Source organism: Phodopus roborovskii, unplaced genomic scaffold, assembly GCF_943737965.1.
Source record: "Phodopus roborovskii unplaced genomic scaffold, PHOROB, whole genome shotgun sequence".
NCBI classification, from domain to species: Eukaryota; Metazoa; Chordata; class Mammalia; order Rodentia; family Cricetidae; genus Phodopus; species Phodopus roborovskii.
Window position 1 is genome coordinate 23372462 of NW_026125052.1, and position 21344 is coordinate 23393805.

Sequence of the window (21344 nt, forward strand, 5' to 3'; positions counted from 1 at the left end):
ATTGGATATGCCTTCCTATTTTAAATTGCCCCTTTTTCCACCATTGTGTTAGAGTAGTGCTCCATTTATTTATTGGCAATACTGGGTTTGAATAGCCGCTAAGAAATCCTTTGCACTACACCTGTAATCCTATTAGGTTTCAGAGACAATGGCATCAGGATCCTAGTTGGAAGTGTGCTACATAGATTTGTTTTTAAGAGTAGATAGTACCAATATTTAAGCAGTGGAATGAAGAAGTGATACAGAAAGGAGAAAGGAAAACTGTAAGAGATGGCTAGAGTGTGGGTTGAAGGTATGAGGACTATTTTAGATATGCAAATTTAGATTTTGATGTACAATAGTGGAGGACAGTGGGTTAACATTGTACAGTTATAAAAATTAGTTAATCATAAAGAAATTAAATGAATAAAATGTTTAAAAAAATGTCACAAGATGTAAAATACATACATATATACATATTATGTACATATATAATGAAAACAAATATACATGTAAACCAACCAACAATATAAAAAAAATGATAAATCTCTTCCTTTCCAGTCTACACTTGTGTTTTTTATTTTCAATATGAAGGAGTTATGTTAAGAATATGTTTTTCCACTGTTCTGGTCCCACTGCCACACCAGCCCCAAATAACACACTGAGACTCTGTATTAGATATAATTCTGTTGGCCAGTTACTAATTTCTTATCAGCTGGATCCATCTTGAATATTAACCCATTTCTATTAATCTAAGTACTTCCACGTGGTCTTATCTTACCAGAGAAAGGGGCTGGCATTCTTCTCCCCATCCTCCATCTTGAAATTCTCCTCCCTACTACTTCCTCTCTCCACCTAGTCTTTTAGTCCCTCCTATCTTGCTTTCCTATTGGCCAACAGTGCTTTATTCATTCACCAATAAGAGAAACATATTTACAGAATGACATCTCACATCAAAGGAGATCTTCCCAGAACCACAGTTGGGTGAAGTTCAGACACAGAGACAGTTGATGCTTCCTTTTGTTGGGGGTGGGGATAGCTCATTATGTTTCCTGTGGAGCAGGCAGGACTGCAGTCTTATTACAAGGGTGCTGGACTCCCATTTGAAAAATATATGCATACCTCATCAGCTCTTCTCCTCTATTGAGCCTGAAGTATTACAGTAGGGCTGAAGCAAAACTTCAACTTGAGAAAGAGCATCTACCAAAGTCCCATAGGTAACATTTCACTTATGACTTGACCTCTCTCTTTATGACAAGGAACAATGTTAAGATATCTCCTCACAACACTTCTTCAACATCATATTGGTGGTTATTTTGGATGATGCAAACAGACAGGAGAAAGAAAGTTGAACAGATGAGGGAGGAAGAGCTGGCATTTTGGGTTTAAAGTGATGGTCTTCATGTAGAATCCAAAAGAACTAACAAAGTCCTGTGATTAATAAGCACATATAGAAAGGTCTCAGGATGCAAAGATTAATATTATGAAAGTCAGCTGCTTTCCTGGATATGACAGTGAGCAAATGGAATTTTAAATTGACAACATAACAGCATTTACAGAGCCATTCTCCAACATTAAACACGTAAGTTTAAATATAAGAAAATATGTACCAGATTTATATGAGGGAAACCACAAAGCTGATGATGAAAAGCAAAGAACCAAATCAGTCAAAGGAGTGAAGACAGTGAAGACAGTTTACCTCCTTTGTTTCCCTTCCCTGTTCACATCTCCCAATGGTCTCCTGTACCATTCTCACATCCGGCCAGTGCACCTTCCCTCCTGTTCCATTGAGAAAACAGAAGCAGTCAGAATCTCTCACCACTGTTCTGGGGATCATTTCCCTGCACTCCTAGCAAAGGCTGTCTCCTCCCAGGCAGGATCTGAGCTATTCTATGGCATCAACACAAGCTCACACAAGCTAGGTGTCATAATTCCCTCATAGTTCTTGAGTTTGGAAGTTCAAGACCAAGGTGGGTCCAAGGCTCCTTTTTGGTGAAACCTCTCTGACTTGTACAGCTTTCTACTCACTGCATCCTTACCTGCCCTTTATTCTGGGAAGGTGGGGGGGGAGGCATTAGATATTCCATCTGTTCTCTCCTTGTAATGGCCTTGCCCTACAGACTCATTTCGCCTTAAACCTTTTTAAAGGCTCTATTTCCAAGTGTAATCACTTTTGAGAGTTGGAGCTTCAGCATATAAATAATTTCTGGAACACATATAACACATCCCTTTATTCAAAAATACATCTCCAGAAAATCTTTAACATTATCTGTACCATTTTCTTCTCTAATGCTGGTGATCACACCATCTGTCTGTAGACACATGACTTTACTGATTCTATGGAAGATAAATCAGCACTCTCCTTACCTACTTCCTCTGTTGTACCTCCTTCCCATCTCTTTCCTTTTTAAAATAAAATTCTGAACCAAGTATTTAGATTCTACACCAGTGCCACCTCCTACATTCTCTTGAACCCCTTTTGATCCAGCTTTTGTCCCTTGCACTATACCGAAATTTTCTTTTTCCAAGTCAGCAGTAACCACCATGATTCCAGTACTAGGTGAGCACTTCTCAGTCCCACTAGCCATGACCTTCTGCAGCCTCTGACAGCCAAGTCTAACCTCGTCCTACTTCATCCACTCAGTTTCATGATTCCCTGTTCTCCGAGTTGCTTATCTCTCTGGCTGTGTCCTCTGTTTGTGTTTCTCCTCCTTGGCTAGCCTCTGGATATCTGCAGTCCCAGAGATGAACATGCTTAGGTCTGTTCTTTTTTCACATGTGTCTTGAAAGCTCATGTGGCAGCATGATTTTATACACCAAGTACATATGGGCAAATTCTTGCTTTATCTTTCCAACCCACACATCTCCACAAACTCAAGATTCAAAGCTCAAACATTCCCCTCAAATATGGATGTCTACCACACATCTCAACTCAATGTTTCCAAAACTTCTCACTTGATTTTCCTCCCAAAACCTGTTCCATCAATGGCTCTTCCCATATCTAGTAATGATAACCTCATTTTCTAGCTACTTTGAACAAAAAAAAAAAGGGTTTTTTTTTTTTTAACTTTGTGTTCATGAATGCATGTTGGTACATATGGGTATTGTGTGCTTACACCATGGTGTGCATGTGGAGGTCAGAGGACAACTGTGGGTGTCAGCCCTTACCTTGTTTGCAACGGTCTCTTCTTGTTGGCCACAGTATACAAGAAGCTAGTTGGCCTGTGAACTTCCAGGGATTCTCCTGTACTCCCTTCCCGTTTTCTGTAGGAGTGCTCAAATTTAACTATCACACCAGCTTTCTATGGGGTCTAGGAGCTGAACTCAGGTCCACTCAGGTCCTCACACATGTGCATCCAGTGTGAAACCCACTGAACCCATTTCCCCAGCCCCGGAAGTCATCCTATACCATCTCTTTCTATCGAGATAGATCCAATTGCTTCTTCTTTTAGGTCTTTCCCAAACCCTACCTGTATCTCATCACGCCTTTCCCTACCAGGTATTCTTTGTAGATGCAGTCTGAGTGGCTTCTTTGTTTTAATCTTGCCCCCAATAAGATCTTGAGCGATCATATTACTACTTAAAACAAATTACATTTTCTCTTATACAGAAAACACTGCTGCAGTAATTTCCTATGTTATTCGTATTAAAAACCAAATTCCCTATAATCACAAGTAATGCCATGTGGACTCTAGCCCTTTTCTGCGTCAGAGCTCAGCTCAGTCATTGCTTACTGATTTGGTTACTAGTCACCTGTGCCGGCCTTGTTATTCTGTGCCCCTCTGACTCAGGAACCTTGCACTTGAAGTTGCCCATGGCTTCCTAATCTCCTGCAGGTGTTTGCTCAAAGACCCTATCTAGGAAGTCTTCAAGAACTTGTGTTTTTTTAATTATAAACCTCCCTCTACTTTTCATACCCCACCCCTCTCCCCTACTTTATCTTTCTCATTGACAATCATGCCATATAAAACATCACTTTCAAAAATTACATGTTTCACTTTCACAGAGGCTGCATGGAAGTAAAGAGAGATTCTTGTGTGTTTTGTGTAATCCTGTAGCCCTAGACTTGATGGATGCATTGAGTATTTATCAGAAAAGGCCCTTGTCTGGTTTATTGGGGCCAGCTAGTCACAGGTCCTGCAGAGGACCTGCAGATGAGACGGCCTTTCATGCACTGACCAGAATCTCTGAAAAGGAAATTGGTCTTTACGACACTGCATTAATTTTTAGGTTCTCTAGTGGGCAAATATTTTTAAAGCACTTAGAACAGTGTCTGGCACATGGCAAGAGCTCTGTAAGTGTTTATTTTTAAAGCAACAAATACTTCATCAAGCATTTTGTGATAAGTAACATTAGCAGAATACAAACCAAAACCAATAAACCTCAAGAGGTTCAAAGTGGCCCTAGTTCTGTGATGGAGAGTTGCTGGGACGCAGTCTGACCACTTTCTAGACTAATAACAGTAGTCAATGCCCTTGCTACTCTTTAAGAAACAAAATCAGACTGTGTACTCAGTGGGATTACAGTTGCGGAGATTTGTGGTATAAACTATAAAGAATTGTTTTGAATTTGAGTCCAAGAAACATGTGGTCCTGAAAGCATTGCTTCAAAAGTGAGGTCTCAGGAGATTACACAGGAAAAGGCTGGGCACTATATTTCTATGTGTTCCTTGAACAAACACTTCTCACCAAGTGCTTTGCTAGCTTTCTAGGATCTCACCGTGAGTATCACCGCAGCCTCAATGCTGTGATTGAGAAGAATCTGGCCTGGGTTGCTTCATCATTCCACTATGATATCCAAATCAAGAAATCATTTGCTGTCCTTAAACATAGTAGAAAAAAACTTACCATTTACCTCCACTCCCTGAGGAGGTTCTATCAAAGTATAAGTAATAAAAGATTGGTGATAAAGCTCCGTGGATCAAGATGCACAAAGCCCTAGGGTTGTTTTTGGGTTTGTTTGTTTTTAATGTAAAACTTTTTTTCATTGTTTGAGAATTTCATACATGTATGTAATGTGTTGTAGTCAAGTCTACCTTTCATTTCCTCCCATGTAGTGCTTCCTCTCCTTCTCCTCACCACTAATCCCTTCCCATTTCAGATATTCCCTTGGTGCCACCAATGGGTGCATGGGTTTAGGGCTGTTAATGGAGCATGGATTCAAGGGCCTCATCCTCAAAGAAAATGGATTCTCCCTCTCTCGGCCATCAATTACCAATAGCTCCTCATCTAGCGGTGAGACCTCCCCACTCCATGCTCTGATTTTGTCTGGCTTGATCTTGTGCAGGTCTTGTGCATTCTGACAAGACACTATGAGTTCAGATGTTCAACTGCCAAATTGTATCCAGAAAACCATTTTACTCTGGTCATCCACCTCTTCTGGCTTTTACAAACTTTCTGCGCCCTCCCCTTAAACAATCTCTGGTTCTTGAGAGAGGGGACATGACATAGAAATCCCATTTAGAATTCCTAGGTTGGAAGAAAGAAAAGGGCATGGACTGTGCCTTACAGTTTCAGCTGAGTGTTAAAATAACTACAAAGTTTGGTGTGTGTGTGTGTGTCTGTGTGTGTGTGTACATGTAGTTGCTGCTGCTGCTGTAATAACTTGAATGAAATCAGAACTTTGGAATGCAACCCCGATGTCTGCATTTTTGTAAAATAATTCTCTCATAAAGACAGCAAAGGAAACAACAGGGCACATAACCGTCAACAATTTTAGTATTGGAGAAAGGGCTGTACCAAAAGCACAACAGCCTTCAGGAAAAAGAAAGCTTGGAGAATGCCTTCAAAAGCAGCAGAATCTTTCCTGTTGTCCATGTTTGGGAAGACTTCAGGAACTACAGTGGTCTGAGCAGGGATAAGGTGACAAATGGAAAAAATTGGTTCAATGTTTGAATAAGGAAGTAACATGACTCAGAAATGATGTCCTGGTTAATCACATTACCAGCCCCACCCCCACCTCTGGGACTCTCTAAAGAGAATGAGAAAGGTAACTTAGGTACAGTTGAGGCTAAAATAAAGATGGTTTTGTATACTGTCTGTCCTCAACACCCAGGTGCCCTTCTAAGGCTTGGCATCTAGGATGTAAGTGGTATATTAGAAAATACACTCTATGCAAATGTCCAGCAAGAAGTCCAGTGGGAGATGGCCTCAGAGGAAACCATGGCCATGGGGATCTCTCTTCAACCAGAAACGCGTGCATATCCAAACTGCTTCCAGTAAGCTATAGAGATTCTAAGAAAAAAGACACCAAAGATAACAGATATGAGGAACGTTTCTACAGAGAAAGACAGGAACCAAAATACTCTCTAGTGTATAGAAGGTCTTTTAAATGGAGAGTCACTTAGATAGTGCTTGACAAGTGGATACATGCTTGACAGATGGGTAGATGGATACATCTTCAGACATTAGATAACCTCGGGAGAATTCCGCTGTTATAATACGGGATGTGAGGGGGACCTTGGCGGATTCCATGGTGGGTGAGAGATAAACACACCAGGCAGGCAGTGCTTGAGTGGGAAGTTTTACTGGAGGAAAGGGAAGGGAGTGGAGGAATGGAAGGAAGAGGAGGAAGAAAGGGAGTGGGGAGGGGAGAGAAGAGAGAGAGTCCTGTCTGCTCCTTCAGAGGAACCGCAGCAAAGAGTGGAAGTGGGCGGTGTTTCCCTCTTACAAGGACCTTTACACCTGCATGAAGACTACATAGTGATGTAGCAGCCATAGGACCCCGGCCAGCCCAGGGAACTGCCTGAGTGCATTATGCCAGGTGACAGGGCAGGCCAGCGTAATGCCTGAATCCTAACAACAGCGAATGCTGTGTGCTCTTGAAGAGAAGTGAGGAGCCCCCTGTTCTTCCGCTGTTCTCTCTCTCTCTCTCTCTCTCTCTCTCTCTCTCTCTCTCTCTGTGTGTGTGTGTGTGTGTGTGTGTGTGTGTGTGTGTGTGTGTGTGTTGGGGGCAGGTGTTAAGTCTCTGTTCAATAATTTTCTAATGTATTCAGTGCTGGGAAGGTTATTAAAACTTTGTGCCTCAGTTTCCTCACTTGTAAAATGGGAGTTCATAATGATGTTTTATAGAACAACACAGAACCCTTAAAAATTCAACTACACCAGCAGTTGTTTCAAATCCCATGGGACATCTTAAAGGAAAAGCTGAAGAAACTTTAGGAAAAATCAAAGACAGATATGGAAAATAGCAACAGTGAAATACGATGACAAAGCAGAGTGGCAGGCAGATGAACAAGCAGACGGAGAGTGACTAAAGCCCATTCTGAGAAATGAGGGGCTGTGTGGTTGACAGGGCATGTCACGGGAACCTTTTTAAGCACTGCGAGTAAAGATCCCAACACTTCCAGAGAACAGAAGGAGGGTCACATCTAAAGGACCAAGAATTGAGTGACAGGAGGGTGATCACGCTCTAAGCAATGTGGACTTATTCTGGGAAAGCTACCCTAGTTCTACGATGGAAAACTGTTTGATTTAGATATATTTGTCACTTCAAAAGATTCCTCTTGTGTGTTCAGCCAAGTAGGGGCTCAACTCTGCTTAGTGGTCTGAACTTTTCACATCTGCCTTTGTCTGAAAGCACCTATTTTTCTTTTTAAACTAAAGTAAAAGAGTATTCAACTTACCACCTTCCTTCCTTTCCTCCTCCTCCAGTTCGCTGTCCCGTTTGTCTTTCTTTCCCTTCCTGTTTCTTCATTCTCCCCCTTCCCTTACCTCTGAGCCATCACACTTGCTATGTCTATTTCTGTCTCTCCTTTTCCCTTTTTCTTTCTATCCACAGAAGTCTTATGTTTGTCTAATAATTGGCAGGAGATCTCTCTCTCTCTCTCTCTCTCTCTCTCTCTCTCTCTCTCTCTTTTCTTGCTTGCTTCTTCAGTGATGAATAGTTGGCGTCAGATCAAAGACAAGCCCTGTGGTTTTCTGGCTGCCCAGAAGGGCGGTGCAGCTGGCAGGCATCCCAGCTGCCTGGTGATAGGCATGTGGAAGAGATACCAAGCTCACAGGTCACTGTGTATGTGTTCATGTACGTGTGTTTTGCAGGCCAACAGCAGGCTGAAGCAGATCGAGAGGGAATACACTCAGAAGCTTGCCAAATCTTCCCAGGTAAGCATTGGGTTAAAGACACAACAAAACAGTAAATCCCAAACAAAAAGAAATGAAACCAACACAGCAAATGTTTACACTTCAGAGTCAAATCAAATTCTTGTCAGGTTTTCACGGGCTCATGTTATATTTTGATGGATAGATAATTAAAATGATTTTAATATTTTCATCTTATTAAAATCAGGAACAATTGTGCATATTGAGCTATTTGAACCAACACACCTAGCTTCATGTTCACAGAGGAGGGGGGATAGAGAGAGGAGAGGAGGGGGGGGAGGGGGGGGGGAGGAGAGGAGGGGAGAGGAGAGGGGAGGGGAGGGGAGATGAGAGGGAGGGGAGGGGAGAGGAGAGGAGAGGAGGGAGGGGAGAGGAGAGGAGAGGGAGGGGGAGGGGAGGGGGAGGGGAGAGGAGAGGGGAGGAGGGGAGAGGAGAGGGGAGGAGAGGAGAAGAGAGGGGAGGGGAGGGGAGAGGAGAGGGGAGGAGAGGAGAGGAGAAGAGAGGGGAGGGGAGGGGGAGAGGAGAGGAGAGAGAAGAGGAGAGGGAGGGGAGAGGAGAGGAGAGAGAAGAGGAGAGGTGAGGGGAGGGGAGAGGAGAGGAGAGAGAAGAGGAGAGGAGAGGAGAGGAAGAAAAGAGAGTGTAAAATGTTGTAAAACCAGCTGGCACACTTGAACAAGCCCGGGCTGAAAGACATTTCGCAAGGCAGGGGATACACACCTACATTTGTGATGTAAGCAGGTTGATAACATCTGTGCTTTTTTTCTTTTCAATATTCTAATTCATTGCACCCATGAGCTAGTTACTAATTCAAAATGACAGACAATTCTAGGTTAAATTGTCAGCTCAACTTTGGCTCCTTCTAGAGGGTGGGAAAAGAATCCCTGCACCCATCACTTGTTTGTTGTTAAATCCAAAGGTTTTACTGTAAGGAAGGCTAACAGTTCAATGCTGCCTCTGCTAGGAGGGCAATGCTTGCAAAACTTAGGTTCATGAGTTGTTCTGTTTTCCAATGGCTTCAGTTAGGGAGTTCTGTAAGTTGTGCTAGAATAAGAAAACACTATTTACCTTCATTTTGTAGATGGATAACTAAGCCATTTAGTTTTATAGTGTTCATGTCTAATGACTTTAAGTTGACTTTAGTATCATTGCCTATGTACAATGGCATGTAAACTGAAATTCAGTTTTCATTTTACGAGTTGCCTGATAATAGGAACAACAGAGCAGATGATAGTACCCAAGCTCTCAGGGCACAAGCCTAGTGACTTCCTTTGGTCTTCCTCCTTGCCTGCATTTTTCCAGTTGAGAAAACCGAGAGTTAAGGGCTGGGACTGTAGCTCAGCAGTAGATGCAGAAATCTGAGATCAGAGAGATGAGATCATAGGAGTTAGCAAGTGACTAAGCCAGGGCTCAGCCTGGAGCTGACTTCAAAGTGGCAATCCTGACCTTTGACATGCCCGCCTGGCCCAATGCTTTACCTTCCCAATACAGCAGAACTTTGAATTTAGTTAGCAGGAAATGTCAATTCTGTAATTATTTCTAAAATGAACGTGATGGGTAATTCTCATGCCATTAAGAAAGCCAGAAGTCTTTGTTTAATTGAATAGTCATATGTGTTTATGTGAGAGATGATTGTGGCTTGGTTGCCATTATCCCAGCCCTTCAGGGAGAGATGTCCTTGTTAATCTGCTGAAAACAATGCTTATAACCAGCTGAAAGAAACTTAACACTCCCAAATGGAAGTTTCAACAGAAACATGAAAAATTGCAACTTGGCATAGTGCTTATTTTTGCTTTATCTGAAATGGAGTATACAGACCGTGAGATAGAAGCTGGCTAATGAAAATGCATAGCTAACAAGGCTGTAAACAGGAGCCTTAGGTGTACCTACAGGAAAGTGTAGGCTAAGTATTAAAGCAAATTGAATGTTAGCATATAAGAAAGCCAGAGCTTGGCATCCACAGACCTGGGTTGAAATACCAACCAGTCCTACCACTTGTGTGACCTTGAGCAAGTTTGCTTGCCACCTTTGGAATTCAGGTTCCTCATTAGTCAAATAGGAAATCAGTACTTACCCTGTAAGATGGTTTTATATAGTAAGTAAAACTAATGTGCAAAGCACACACTGCCGTGATTGTACTATAACATTTAGTAACTGTTAGCAACCTCAGGTGTATGGACATTGCAACAGGAAAAGGAAGGAAGGAGCTAAGGAAAAAGTCTACAAGAAAGAATAATTTTTTCATCAGACACTGTGCTTTGGGGTGTTTAAGAACTGATGAAATTTCTCCACAAAATTTGGAAACATACAAGCTTATTATTTTTCTTTAATCCATCAAGGAGAAGGGCATGGGAAACAACCTGTAACTATCATGCAATGTAATCATTTTATGAGCTAGAGGGAATGCAATGCCAAAAAAATACATAGGATGTCAAGTGGAAGATAGCCTTACACTGATAATAGTCTCTACCCATGTCTGATGCAGCAAGTATTTATAGCCATGAACTGGCATTTGAAGACATCAGTTACCGTGCCAGTCACTGCTGAGAAACAGATTATTTTTAAATGAACCTTTAAAAAAAATGAAACATGGGCTGTTTATGCTTCCAGATGCAAGTTTACTGGAATCTCTACTGCATATCTCATCAACCTAGTGAGAGTACCAGAAGCAAAGCTGCTCCACTGTGTTTATCAGGGTTTAAAAATCTTCCTCTCAAGAGCAGTGCTAATGTGAATAGATGAGTGATGGCCATTGGCACTCAAGTGAACAGCAGTTTAAATTGGGAAAATATCTGCAATCTTTTCTTCCTATAAAGGGAGTTATTTGATCTTAAAATCTTATCAAGCTTTGGACCCAGAAGACCATGTGCACTTAATCCCAGGCACACTCAATGACTATCCCCATTGTGAGCCTACACAGCCTCTACCATAGCAGCCAGGGATGCATCATCTCCAGCTAGTTCAGTCACATGTTTTTGGTATATTTTGTTTATGAGCTAATAAACATATGACCTTGCCTGCAGATCAGAGTGCAGAGCTAAAGACACTAGGTAGCCACACACACAATAAGCTACTAGTCAGTCACATACATAAGCTGCTGGTTAGCCATAGAGGACAGGCAGTGGTGGCCACACTTTTAATCCAAGCACTCAGGTGGAGACAGGTGGATCTCTGTGAGTCCAAGGCCACCCACAGCTACATGAGAGTGAATCAGTCTAAAAGAGAAACAGAGCTCACACTTTTGATCCCAGCACTTGAGGTGACACACCTTTAATCCCAGCACTAGAGAGGAATATAAGGTGGGAGGAGACAGGAGCAGTCTAGGTGGTCTGAGATTTGGCGGAGAGCAGTGCAGTGGGATTCAATCTGAGGACTCCTGGACAGGATCCCCCTTTCAGTCTGAGGTAGAGGTGAGAGCTCATGGCTGGCTGCTTTGCTTTTCTCATCTTCAGGCAAGCTTTATTAGGTCACAAAATATCACCAAGCACATTTGTTCTTTTTGTCTGAATATTAGCTATTAACTTGCCTTCTCAGTTTTAACATAGTCTCTAAACTCCATTCAGTTCTCTACTCTCCATTTGCCAAAACAAGGTAGCATCATTTTGCTAAAATATTCATAGCCGAAGGAGACCAGCTGCCAGCTGAACCCATCCACTGCCAATCAACCCTAGGCACTACCCTGGCTAGCTTCTTCATGGTACAGATTAATACCCATGAAGTATGCCACATGCCCCCATTGCGTCCAGGGGCCTTGCTGAGGGTAGCAAAGGGCTTTGCCTTCCTGTATTTTGTGAGGAACCCAGTGCCTTCCTGTCTTTTCTAGGTATGGTTTTTGTTGGCTATTGAACTTAGAGGAAGAATTTTACAAGTCTAAAACTGTACCAAAATCTGAGGAAAAAAAAAAAAAAACAACAAAAAAAAAAATAGAACTAAAAGGTGAAACTTAACCTCTATTTTAAATTTTGTAAAGACTTTAAATAAGATCCTAATAAATACACAAAGTTTCTTTAATTATGATTCTATACAAACTGGAGGCTCCCAATTATGATTAGATATAGCCTTTTTCTTTTTCTTTTTTCAAAAACTTTTTACTAGTGCTTATGAAAAGGCTGAACTATGTTGATTTATTTTTTCCTGGTGGTGATGTTTTTTATTTACCATGATGGTTAACTACTTAATTCACCATTATAATTCATTACTTGTTAAGAGTTGGTTTTTCCAGCCAGCCTGGTCCCACAACCACGTCAGCCCCAAATAACACACAGAGACGCTGTATTAGATATAAAGTTATTGGCTGTTACTAGTATTTCTTATTGGCTAGCTCTGTCTTAAATATTAACACATTTCTATCAATCTAAGTATTCCCACGTAGTCTTATCTTATCAGAGAGAGAAAGCCCGGAGTTCTACCCTATTGGTCCTACATCTTGAAACTCCTCCCTACTCCTTCTTCTCTCCTCCTAGTCTCCTAGTCCCACCTATCTTGCTTTCCTATTGGCCAATAGTGTTTTATTCATTAACCAATACGAGAAACATATTTACAGAATGGCATCTCCCATCAATTACTTGAATATTTATTGAGTGCTAGTGATATATGCACTCAGCTAAGGTGGAAAAATATGTTTTCTTGTACTCCGAAGTCTATATAAATAGACATAAAGATCCATGTTGTGTTCTTAACTTAAACCATGTTTGCTAGCCTGGTATTCTAATTATTTCTTGATCTGAAATATTTGGAATATTAAATCTTTTTTAGGTGACACAGTGTCATCCTACCTACTAACCAACCTACTTGTCTAGCCTTAGTCTTTTGACATTCCCTTATGTCACCTTTATAAGTTTTAAAAATAGCTTTCCAAATGTAATCTTAATTTCCCCCTTAGACGTCTCATTATCTCTCACCATAAAAAAAAAGAAACCATAAGACAAGTGTGCCTTCCTTAGAATGTCATGTATACTTCCTTCCAAAACCTACACTCATTTCTTTTTGTATGCATTGTCCAGAATCTTCTAAAAATGAGGAATATCCTGATCTTGGGCCCTTACAATCATTTTAAATACCTCAAAATATTTTTATATTCAGTCTTAGCTATGCTAATCTCAACCTTACTTTTATTTTCAAAGCAAGGTCTCATGTAGCCCAAGTCAGTCTCAAACTCACCAAGTAGCTGAAACTGACCTTGAACTCCTGATCCTCCTCTTTCTACTCAATACTGATTTGCACAATTACAGTGTTTTTAAAAGGAAAATAAATACCTTGTGCTTTAAAAGTAGATTACATGACTATGATAGATACCCAAGTCTACACATGTGATAAAATCGCAGAGAACTACATGCACACTACAGAGTTAAACTCCCCACTTCTCTGAAGTTGTTTTTCTCAGCTGAGGACCCTGAAATATTAAGCTGTGTTTACTGTTTGGCCTGGTGTTCCTATAAAATATCAGTCTTCAATTTCATGGTAGGTTGAGGGAATCTGGCTCTCTCCCTGCCCTCTCTGGCCGTGTGACTAGGAGCTGGTTCTTCTATGCTTTGGTTTTTTATGTTTACTATAGGAATTCAACCTTTACTATGTATGGAAGAAGTGCTATGAAAAGTAATTGACTGGATGTAGCATTTGTTGCACAGGAGGAACATTTAATCAAAATTCTTAAAATAGAAGAACAGTATTCTGTTCTCAGTAAGTGAATTCCTTCACTCCCAGCAGAGGACCCATTTAATATTCTCATACTGTTCTTATGAATTTCCTCATTTCAAGATAATCTTAGCATTTGATTACATTTTAAAGTTTGTTACAGTGAATTTGCGCACTGAATTTTTATCATAAAATGTCCTGTGCATGCCCATTGTGACAACTATATTTCTATAGCACTTGGCTTTTATGGCCCTCTTGCTTTGCCTTTTGATGCTGTGCTCCTTCTGTGAGAAACTGACATCAAGAAAGACAGCTAAGCTGTATTGTGAGCACTGGTACTGTTTCTTTTATTAGAGAAACAACCATTTCCTGCTTTCAAAAACAATCCTCGCTGTTGAGATTGAAAGGAAATGGCCGCATCCAAAGCAAAGGAAGAGATGTACTCTCAGTGGGCCATTGCGTTCCTCATCAGTTGTTAATTTGAGAAGGTGGCGGAACCCTACCCTGGAGGGAACTAACTGAGTGTGGACAGAGCTGCAGAAGTCCCTGTGGAAGGGCACTATCCGAGCCAGAATAAACTTTCAGGAGTGTGCATTTAGGAAGGAGGCAGCCTATTTGGAAGCATGAACTTCTCTTTGATACCAAACAAAAATGGAATTGGCTCATTAGAAAATGAAGTTGAATGTGGGTTTCAATTCTTGTCCATCATCTTCAGCACTGTAAAATGTTTGACCTCTTTGCCTCTGTTTGCTAATTTGAAAGAGGGAGGTAATAATCATACTTCTGTCACAGTAGCAAATAATATAAGAACTTTAAATCTCAGCACAGTTCTTAACATTAGTTAATACCCAAAACTTAATGTGTGGAATTGGGTAACCTTAAAGAATGAGCATGACCGTGAAAAATCAGGGTAGTGCTGGTGGGTGGTGGTAGTGGTGGTGGTGGTGGTGGTGATGGTGATGCTGGTGGTGCTGATGGTGGTTGTACAAAGTCTTACAAAGTCAGACCAGCCTTCCTCACTCTTAAGAATTTTATTTCTCAGTAAAATGCAGTCTGACTCTTTTCATTTTTTTGAGATCACAGATGTTCTTTCTTCTGATGAGTAAATATTGTGGAATGTTAGAGTGGAAATGCCTTCCAAATATATTTGGTTCAGCAGTTGTTCACCATTCACAGTTTTATTGTAGTCTTTTATTGTGTGGAATTTCTTGCATTATCCTGAGTGATATGTTAATTGAAAATATTCAGTTTGTGGAATAGAGGTTTGCCAAATTCATTCCTTTGTTAAGCATAAATACATATAAAATAGATGCCTCTCATGGAGAATTTGAAGCTACAGCATGCTGTTTTCATTTTAGATCATAGCAGAGCTTCAGACAACCATTTCCTCCCTGAAAGAGGAGAGCAGTCGACAGCAGCTTGCTGCAGAAAGGCGGCTCCAGGATGTTATACAAAAGTTTGAAGATGAGAAGCAGCAGCTGATTAGAGATAATGACCAAGCAATCAAGGTAATCTAAAGACTGCAGTAACCAGTGGTACCAGCTGCTTTAATGTAATTAAAAGGAGGCTGAAATCGCAGCAGTGGGCAGATGAACACAGGTATCTGGCTTGCTCACACAGCCTGCAGTAATTCCATTCACTGGACTTTCTACCTTTGATGTATCCAGTGACTCAGGCTGACTTCCCTCCAAGAGATCGCATGCCAGCATAAAGTCATTTTTGGCAACCCCTGCCCATTCATATTGAACAAATATTTGAAAAATACCTCATCCTGTCTCTTGAGAACTACTTTGGAATTGTCTCTTGAAATTAGAATGAGTGTTTCAGCCCAGTACTGCTGCCTAGCACATTCAGAAGTCAGCTTCCAATTTCCATTATGTTCTTTGCCCACATCCTTTCATTATGTATTCACATAATAAGCAATAGCGTTTGTTCCAGGCATGGAATGCCAGCCATCTGATGTGCTTTGACACAGCACAGGGTCGATTGTTGCTGCTGAGAACTTTGGTTGTTTCTAAATGGCTTCAGAGAACTAGTCACACCTTAATAGCAACAGAAAACTCCCTGGACCTGATCCTCTAGGCGAGAGGCAGTTGGACCTCAAAGCAGCCTTTTCCTAGGCTTCATAGTAGTGGATGCTATTGTAAGTGTCTGCATCATGCTGTGTTTCTTCTGTGAGGGGCACTGTCAGGAAACCTTTATAAATATGGCTAAAGGAGAACAAGTCAGTTTAGAGAATGCCCAGCAAAAGATTATTTTCAGTGACTTTGTTATAACAATACTTAAAACATGTACAGTAATCATACATAGCAAAGAAATATATATATATATATGCATGTATTTATGTACTTCTAAGACTAGATGGTATCGAATACAATCAAAAGCTTTAAGAGATAGAAAGCCCTTTTGAGACCAGCACAACTAATCTCCTCACTTTACAAGTGAAGACTTGAGATTTGGTTAATGACCTGTTGCCTATTTATTTCTATTTGTGAGACTTTTGCCCTCCCATAAGTTATGAGACAAAAAGGAAAAAAAAAAACTTTACTTTTCATGATCTGGCTATTTAAAACTCTTTCAAGCCCTTTAAGCTTACACATACCCATTTTTTACTTACAGTTGGTGCCATTGGCCTGTTAACAGTTTCCATTGCATGAACTGAGCTGTGGGGTTTGTTTAAGCTGTTTGTTACATAAAAGTTTTATTTTGAATAGATATCTCTTCTACTTATGTCCAAATAACCAAGTGGATGGTAATTTCCAATTTTTAATTAAACAAGTGGATCCCATTGTATAAGCAGTGGAAGACATGAGTTAGGTTACCCCTAGCAACAGTCACTCCTTAGCATTATTTTTAAAGGATTAAAATTACTTTGAAAGAATTGTAATTAGCACAATTACTATTTTAAAATAGTCTTATAGTTTTAAACCATTTGCATGATAAAAGAGAAAAGGCCTTTAACCATAACTTCAGACCCACCCCAAATCACCGACTGAAGTTAGATGATGGGAGTTGATATGTACATAGCATATGCTCAAAGCATATGTACAGGGGATGGAGAAATGGCTCAGCAGTTAAAAGCACTGGCTGCTCTTCCAGAAGATCAGGGATCAGTTCCCAGCACACACATGTCAGCTCACAACCATCTGTAACTCCAGTTCCAAGGGAACCAACACACTCACACACACATACATGCAGGCACAACACCAATGCACATAAAAATAAACATTTTCTTAAATGTATATAGCAAATTAAAGTTATACAGTTAAATACAGTAATACAGTTAAAAAGTCAGGTACAGTGGCATATACCTGTAATCTCAGCACTTGCTGAAGCAGGGGGATCTTAAGTTCAAGGCCAGCCTGAGCTTTATAGCATAGTCCTATCTGTGGGGGGGGGTGGCTTATTAATTAAAAAAAATAGAAATGCAGTAATAATTGAAATACAGTTTTAGTTTGGGTTCTGTTATTACTTAGTGTATAAACAGCTTTATTTTTCTAGCAAAATTGCTAAGATAATTGATTTGTTATCATTCATTTCCTTGGCTCTTTTTCCCTGGCTACATCTCACACACACACACACACACACACACACACACACACACACGTGTAATTAGTGATAATCATCCAGCAGCAGCACTGCACTCTGAGTTCTCTAGCAAACAATTACTTTATAAATCTGTCACACCATCACACCCCTTAGACCTGACCACTTTTTTTTTTTTTAATCTGTTTCATGATTCTTTATCCATCTGTAACTTTTTGGAAACTAATCATATGAAACTACTAAATTAGCAAATGTCTTGAACTCTACCTAAAATCTAAATTACATCCAGTTCATCTATCCATGAAGAACTCAGTTCTTTAAAAATAAAAAAGGAAAGGTAAATCCAAAGATAGTCCTGCATTCTTTTGAAAAGGAAATGGTCCTTTAATTTTCCACTGGCTCCAACCGCATGCCGAGCACTTAGCTCTCCTGATCACAGATATTTCCAGGAGCCTTTCTCTCCCTCACTTAGTATCCACCTATCAGGAAGCCTACCTGTCCCTTGGGGAGGAAGCAGCCACCTGTGATGACAGTGCTTTTCCTTGCCCTCACTTCTGGAAGCTTTTATTCCTTTTCTCATCTTGCTGCTAGTCACAAGCCCCTGCTTCTGAATGGGGTTTTGGGAGCAAAAGTTGGAGTGATTCCTTTCCGTTTATTTCATCTGAGCCTGCTAGGTATGTGGAGGCGGTCTTTGTGGCCTGAACACTTGTGGCTGCTCTCATGGCTTCTCTCTAGTCCTCCAGCAGCTTTCCAGCCACCTTCCCCACCTCCTTCTCCAGCCGCCTTCTCCACTGACTCACCCGCTCCCACCACAGTTTGCCCAGCAGTTAAGGGAATCTTTCTGAGAATAGGATTTCCTGAGCATGGCAGTGGGGAGACAAAGCTGAAATTGGACAGCCAATTCAACCCCAGACTGCCTGACAACTGATGTGTAAGGTTCAAGCCACAGTCTGTCTTCTTTGAGAGCCTAAGCTGGTCACTGTCAGGCCTCCCTCGGTGTCCTTACAGGGCATCTCTGAACATGAATGGAATGACCAAATGCCCAGGTGGAGGTCTTTGCTCCTCCACCCTTCTGTCTGTCTGAATGATGGAACAAATCTGGGAATTTTATATCCTAATTACAGTGAGGGTTCTACACATCCAGACAGAGATACAAGGACAGAGAGGCAGAGTCAGCATGAAGCTCAATTTTCTGGAACCAAATACATCTGTCTGAAGACAGTCAACAATGGTGGATAAGCAGTCAGGATGCTAATTGTAAAACCTGCTTCCCCCCCCCCAACTTTCCGCTTGATTAGCTGAGCTCTCTCAAACTCAGGACTGAGATTAGAGCCAATTAGTTAACCCAGTGCCTGTGTGCCCTCTGAGCCAACTCTGGGTTCCTGCGGGTATGTAAGTGAGCATGTGAGGGAGAAGACAGTCTACAGAATCCACTGAGGACACCCATGTGCGCATTGTAGCATGGTAAAATACTTTGGATGGTAATTTGACAGTGGCCATCCATATTAAATGGCGCAGGAGGCCTGATTAGCCTTTGACCCAATTCTAGAATTCATCCCAGTACAATGATTAAAGTGTCATACTTTCGTTTAGTCAGAAATGCTTGGCCACAGTATTGACTTTCTGTTCTGTGCCAGGCACCTACGATGCCAAGCACTCTGCCTCCTTCCCATCTCTCACCATAGGAAGTAAACTGAAACCTTGTCAGAGAAGACTGTGTGTGCACACTGATGTTCACAGGATGCTTTGCCATGAAAACAAATAAAAATGCCTATTAAGAAAAGTATATACATATCAGAATTTGACATCTAGATATCCCTGAAAAGTAGGTTTGTAGTGCATGGGTGTTTCCCATGCACATGTATCCATGCAGCACATCCCTACTGGTACCCACATAGGCCAGAAGAGGGCATTAGATCCCCCTAGGACTAGAATTACAGGAGCGTATACAAGTGGATGCTGGGAATCAAACCTGGGTCCCCTGGTGGGGGGGGGGATTATCTTCACCACTGAGCCATCTCTCTAGCCTATAAATTCTCTTGATTTATTTGAATTATAGCACCACTATTTAAAAGCAATAAAATCTTTATCACTTATTGCTTTATCTTATTTCTACATTTAAAGTCAAGCTTGTAGGGAGGATTATGCCTGGGGATGGGAGATGGGTCCCTGGATAAAGGCAGTCACACCAAGCCTAGCAACCTGATTTCCACCCCCAAAATTCATTCCATGAAAGTCTCATGCTAAGTGGACTCTCTTGCTTCTACATGTTCACCATGGTACATGTCCTCCAAAAACAAATGGAAGACTGTAATGTTTTAAAAGGAAAGATTATCTCTGGTTCACATCCAAATACACCTTAACTTGATGGCTTAGAACAATTTTATTATATGCCCATAGTTCTTGGATCGAGAATTGGGCAGGGGCAGCTGAATGGCTCTTTTGCATCCAGTGCATCATTGGGTGTCATTTAAGAGAAAGCTGAACTGAGGCTAGAATGTCTGAGATGGTTACCGAGCCTCCTTGACAAAGACTAGCAGAGGGGCCTTCAGAAATGTGAAGAAGCTGCACTAGGAAGAGGCACAATCACCACCGCCACATTCTGCTGGCCAAGACAAGTCACTAAGCCAGTACTGAATCAGGTCAAAAGACCCTAGTTCCCAATGAGAATAGCACATTATCTGATCAAGGTAAATCCATCACAGTCATCTGTGGAGAGGGAATGAATCATCACATAAAGAGGTTCTGGGGACCATGGCAGGCCTTGGCATTGAGCCACTGTAGGTCCTTCCAGTGTGCTCCAGAATCTTCTCACTGAGCACAGACTTTTGATAGTGTTTTATATTTTATCAACATGGCTACCTTGTGTCTTTATGTTGGTAAACCTTTGCTGGCTTCTACTTGGGTTTGTGTGGTTTGGGTGTGTGTTGGGGATTGGACTCATGGCCTTACACATTCTAGTTTCATGCTATCCCACTGAGCTAAAACCCAGTGTAATGAGATACCCACCCCACCTGCAAACTTTTGCTCCTATTTGCTCACTTATTTGGTCTTAGATGGAAACTGTCAGTGATCTGAATTTAAAATCCTGATTGATTTCTTTATAACATTAACAAGTCACTTGTGCTGGTTAGTAGCTGCCACAATAACACTGCATGACAGTCCCCAAATTCCAAGCTGTTTACTACCAGGCTTTGGCTCCAGTGCAGTGTGCCTGGGGGCCAGTGATGGAGAGCTCCTGCACTCTTGTCAATTCGACCCAGTCTTTTAACTGGAGATGACCCACTCTGCATGTCTTCACAATCTTCTCGGATTTGTAGCTTCCCGGGATGTCCTATTCATGCTAGATCCTAGAGATAGAAGAGGGTGGTGGAAATACCTCTGTCACCATTGCTCGTTTGTGTCTGCAGCACTAGGGCAGAGAAATTATATTCCCATTCTCAGAACATCTGTGGGCTGTGATTTTAAAGTATAAAAACTGGACTCCAAGGGCTTCTGTTTCCATAGCAACACCTTCCTAGGTCATCTAACTGATACACCCCTCATTTCCATTTCTAGTTTTCCTTCTCCTCTTCCTTCTTTAACACTTAGTAATAGTTTTCTTCACACCACATGTAGGCCTCTTGTCCGTGCTGTCCCTGACAATCTCATCCCTTAATGTGAACTTCCACATTTAAGATTTCTGCCCTGAGCCTACAACCTGTTTACTTGGTTGTTAAATTTTTTGATAATTTGTTTGACCAGGGTCTTCTTAAATAGCCTTCTGTCTCAGCTTTTTACATACTGGGATTAAAGTAATGTGCAGCCATACCCTGTTTTAGCCCACATTTCTAGCCACATTGAACATTTCCACTCAGACAGTCCATGGGTGACTCAAAGTAGACATCTTATGAGACTGAATTTTCTTCTCTTGCTCTTCCCAAGTCCAAGCTACTCTTCTTCTAGTACCAGATATCAGAATCAAATCACTCTGGTGCACCTAGTTACTCAGGCAACACTCCCCTTGAAGGAATTCTTCTCTGACCTTATCTCTCATATATCTCCCATGCATCCTTAGGACAACTCCAACATGTCTCTAGATACATGTCT

At 41.3% G+C, this 21344-nt stretch overlaps 1 protein-coding gene across 1 annotated transcript in view; it reads left to right on the plus strand.

The window, feature by feature from the left end:
* The window catches only part of Cep112 (centrosomal protein 112), a 382234-nt gene that overhangs the window by 291663 nt on the left and 69227 nt on the right, over positions 1-21344 (plus strand). Inside the window, exons 23-24 of the mRNA XM_051182944.1 lie at positions 8019-8081; positions 15068-15217. Of these exons, the coding sequence (XP_051038901.1) occupies positions 8019-8081; positions 15068-15217 (213 nt within the window). The remainder of the gene's footprint in view (positions 1-8018; positions 8082-15067; positions 15218-21344) is intronic.